The sequence below is a fragment of the Mustela nigripes genome, chromosome 13, assembly GCF_022355385.1.
Source record: "Mustela nigripes isolate SB6536 chromosome 13, MUSNIG.SB6536, whole genome shotgun sequence".
Classification (NCBI taxonomy): Eukaryota; Metazoa; Chordata; class Mammalia; order Carnivora; family Mustelidae; genus Mustela; species Mustela nigripes.
The window spans coordinates 52,239,967-52,243,066 of record NC_081569.1 but is presented as its reverse complement, the minus strand read 5'-3'; the positions used below and the strand labels follow the sequence as shown (position 1 = coordinate 52,243,066).

The following is a 3,100-nucleotide window of genomic DNA, read 5'->3' as shown; positions in this document are numbered from 1 at the left end:
GTTGCATCTTGATCAAAAGTACCTGACCATCCAGACACTCCTAAGACTTTTTCTTTAATAGACTAGTACTTTTGTAAAATGCAAAATGAGAAACTTGGGCATCACTGAAATGTTATATTTCTAGACAAATTTCTAATAATTTAGAATTATAAAATAATTATAGAATTATAGAATTATAAATAAATTTCTAAATAAACCTACACAAACTTTTTTCCCAATATGATATGGACAGGTAACATACAGTTCATGGACGTGTGCTACTATGCGAACCACAATTTCCACTGCTTCAGGGAGTGCAACTATGAATAAGTCATCTTTCCTTCAAAAAGCTCATGCTTGGGTTGGTGAGTTAGGACTGTACTCAGTTCATTTAAAACAAGGGACAGTAAAAAGTGTTAGTAATAATAAAGCAAGACTTTGTACATGTTGTAAACATTTAAGTAATATTAAATATTAAGTAATATTAAAGATGAATATATTCCCTGAGTGGGGGGCTGGGATAGAAGAGAAGAAGGGTCTGTCTTCCAGATAAAGACTTATGGACTTGGAAGGGATTGCAACAGTGATTAGTTCTATGTGACTGGGGCCAGATTGTATTAGTTTTGAACCCCAAATCAAAAGGTTTAGCTCATGCTGACTATGTTATATCTCATGAGTGAGGAATCATGGCATCAACCCTGAGAGGAAGCGCAGGGTATCAAATGCAGAGACGACCTGGTGGTAGAGAGCAGCTCCACAAGACAGCTCCAATTCTTCTGGATAATCGCAGTTGAGAGGCCATAAACTTATCAGGTAGGTCCTAATGCTATAGTAGAAACAGGCTTTCATATTTTTGACTTCTCTCCCAATCAATAATTAGTATAATTGACATTTTCTCCTATTGTCCTTCTTCAGGGAGCCATGCCAACAAAGCCAATGGATAGAATGAATCACTCTGTGGTGTCAGAGTTTGTGTTTCTGGGACTCACCAACTCCTGGGATATCCAACTTCTCCTCTTTGTGTTCTCCTCCACGTTTTACGTGGCAAGCATGATGGGAAACTCCCTCATCATGCTCACTGTGACTTGTGACCCTCACTTGCACTCCCCCATGTACTTTCTGTTGGCCAACCTCTCCTTCATTGACCTGGGAGTTTCTTCAGTCACTTCTCCCAAGATGATTTATGATCTTTTCAGAAAGCTTAAGGTCATCTCCTTTGGTGGCTGCATCGCTCAAATCTTCTTTATCCACGTCATTGGTGGTGTGGAGATGGTGCTGCTCATTGCCATGGCCTTTGACAGATACGTTGCCATATGTAAGCCTCTCCACTATCTGACCATCATGAGCCCAAGAATGTGCATCTTCTTTTTAGTGGCTGCCTGGATGACTGGCCTCATCCACTCTGTGGTGCAACTGGCTTTTGTGGTAAACTTGCCCTTCTGTGGTCCTAATGTATTGGACAGTTTTTATTGTGACCTGCCTCGGTTCATCAAACTTGCCTGCACAGACACCTACCAACTAGAGTTTATGGTCACAGCCAATAGTGGATTCATTTCTGTTGGCTCCTTCTTCATACTGATCATTTCCTATATCATCATCATTCTCACTGTTCAGAAACACTCTTCAGCTGGTTCATCTAAGGCTCTGTCCACACTCTCAGCTCACATCACTGTGGTATTCTTGTTCTTTGGTCCTTTGATTTTTTTTTATACATGGCCAACTCCCACCATACACCTGGATAAGTTTCTGGCCATCTTTGATGCTGTTCTCACTCCCTTCCTGAATCCAGTCATCTATACATTCAGGAATCAAGAAATGAAGGTGGCAATGAGGAGAGTATGCAGACAGCTAGTGAATTACAGAAAGATCTCTTAAGTGATGCCAGTATTGTGAAGAGCCCTTGTTGATTCCTGATGTTCATTACTGGTGGTCAAATTCAGAGAAAAGCTCTTGTTTGTCTTACATTGATTTGATTATACACACTGATACTGGGTCTATTTTATCTTTCATGCAGGGGGAAGGGACATTCAGTTATGAAAAGAGCTACACAGGAAGTATTTTTAAACCAATTATTATAGTAATCTCAAGACTAAATTCCTAAGGAACAGTATTTATGTGAAGCATACAAATATACTTCATATAAAAGTATAGAAGTATAATATAGAAATATAAGAAATATAAGAGGGCATACTTCTTTGAGGCCTTTAGAACATGAAGTATCTCCCAATTTACCTTACTACAGTATGACTTCATCCTAACTTGACTACATCTGCAAACACTATTTGTAATCATAGTCACATTCACAGGTATTGGGGATTAGGATTTCAACTCATATATTTGGTAGACACAAAACAACCCAGAACAGTGGTGTGGGTACTATAGGTTCTTAGAATGAGAATGGTTCTAGTATAGCTACCTATTAATCAGAGTAAAATAAGTTTAAAATAAATGGAAGGACCTCAACTCTTTCATAGGCAATAACTATATTTTAAAAATAATAGAGCATATAAAGTCAGCGTAAGACACAAAATGTTATATTTGGGAGTTAAGGAATCTGCTAACTTGGATGATTACACAGAAGGTAAAGAATAACAATTACTGCCTTTAGTCGAGTAGAATGAATATACCAAGGTAATTTCCAAGGAGGAAACCAAATTCTGGTCTTTCTTCAATATAGTATTTGGTCATAAAGCATTTCTATTTTTAAAAATAAAGCAACTGGGATGCCTAGGTGGCTCAGTCTGTTAAGCTTCTGTCTTCAGTCCACTCATGATACCAGGGTCCTGGGATCAAGTCCCTTACCTTGCTCCCTGCTCTGCCGGGAGCCTGCTTCTCCTTCTGCCCTTCCTCCTGCTCCTGATCATTTGCTCTCTCACTGTCTCTGACTAATAAATTAAAAATATCTTAAAAAAAAAATAAGGCAATTAAAGCTGGGCTTTTCAAACTGCCATATATATATAACATATATATATAATAACATATATAATAATTAACATATATAATAATTAACATATATAATAATTAACATATATAATAACATATATAACAATTAACATATATAATAATTTATTTTCAGTGTCATTATTTACAAAAAATATATATATACATGAAAGCAATGCAA

The 3,100-nt window shown here is 37.2% G+C and overlaps 1 protein-coding gene across 1 annotated transcript; it reads left to right on the top strand.

The window, feature by feature from the left end:
* The first annotated feature begins 915 nt into the window (after window positions 1-915).
* LOC131998667 (olfactory receptor 4F3/4F16/4F29-like) lies at window positions 916-1,854 on the top strand. Its single transcript, XM_059371153.1, has one exon. It carries the CDS (start codon window positions 916-918, stop codon window positions 1,852-1,854), a length of 939 nt encoding a protein of 312 aa, XP_059227136.1.
* Window positions 1,855-3,100: the final 1,246 nt, after the last annotated feature.

Excerpts from the sequence above, each read along its gene's own strand:
- LOC131998667 (XM_059371153.1), top strand. The coding sequence starts at position 916 with ATGGATAGAATGAATCACTCTGTGGTGTCAGAGTTTGTGTTTCTGGGA.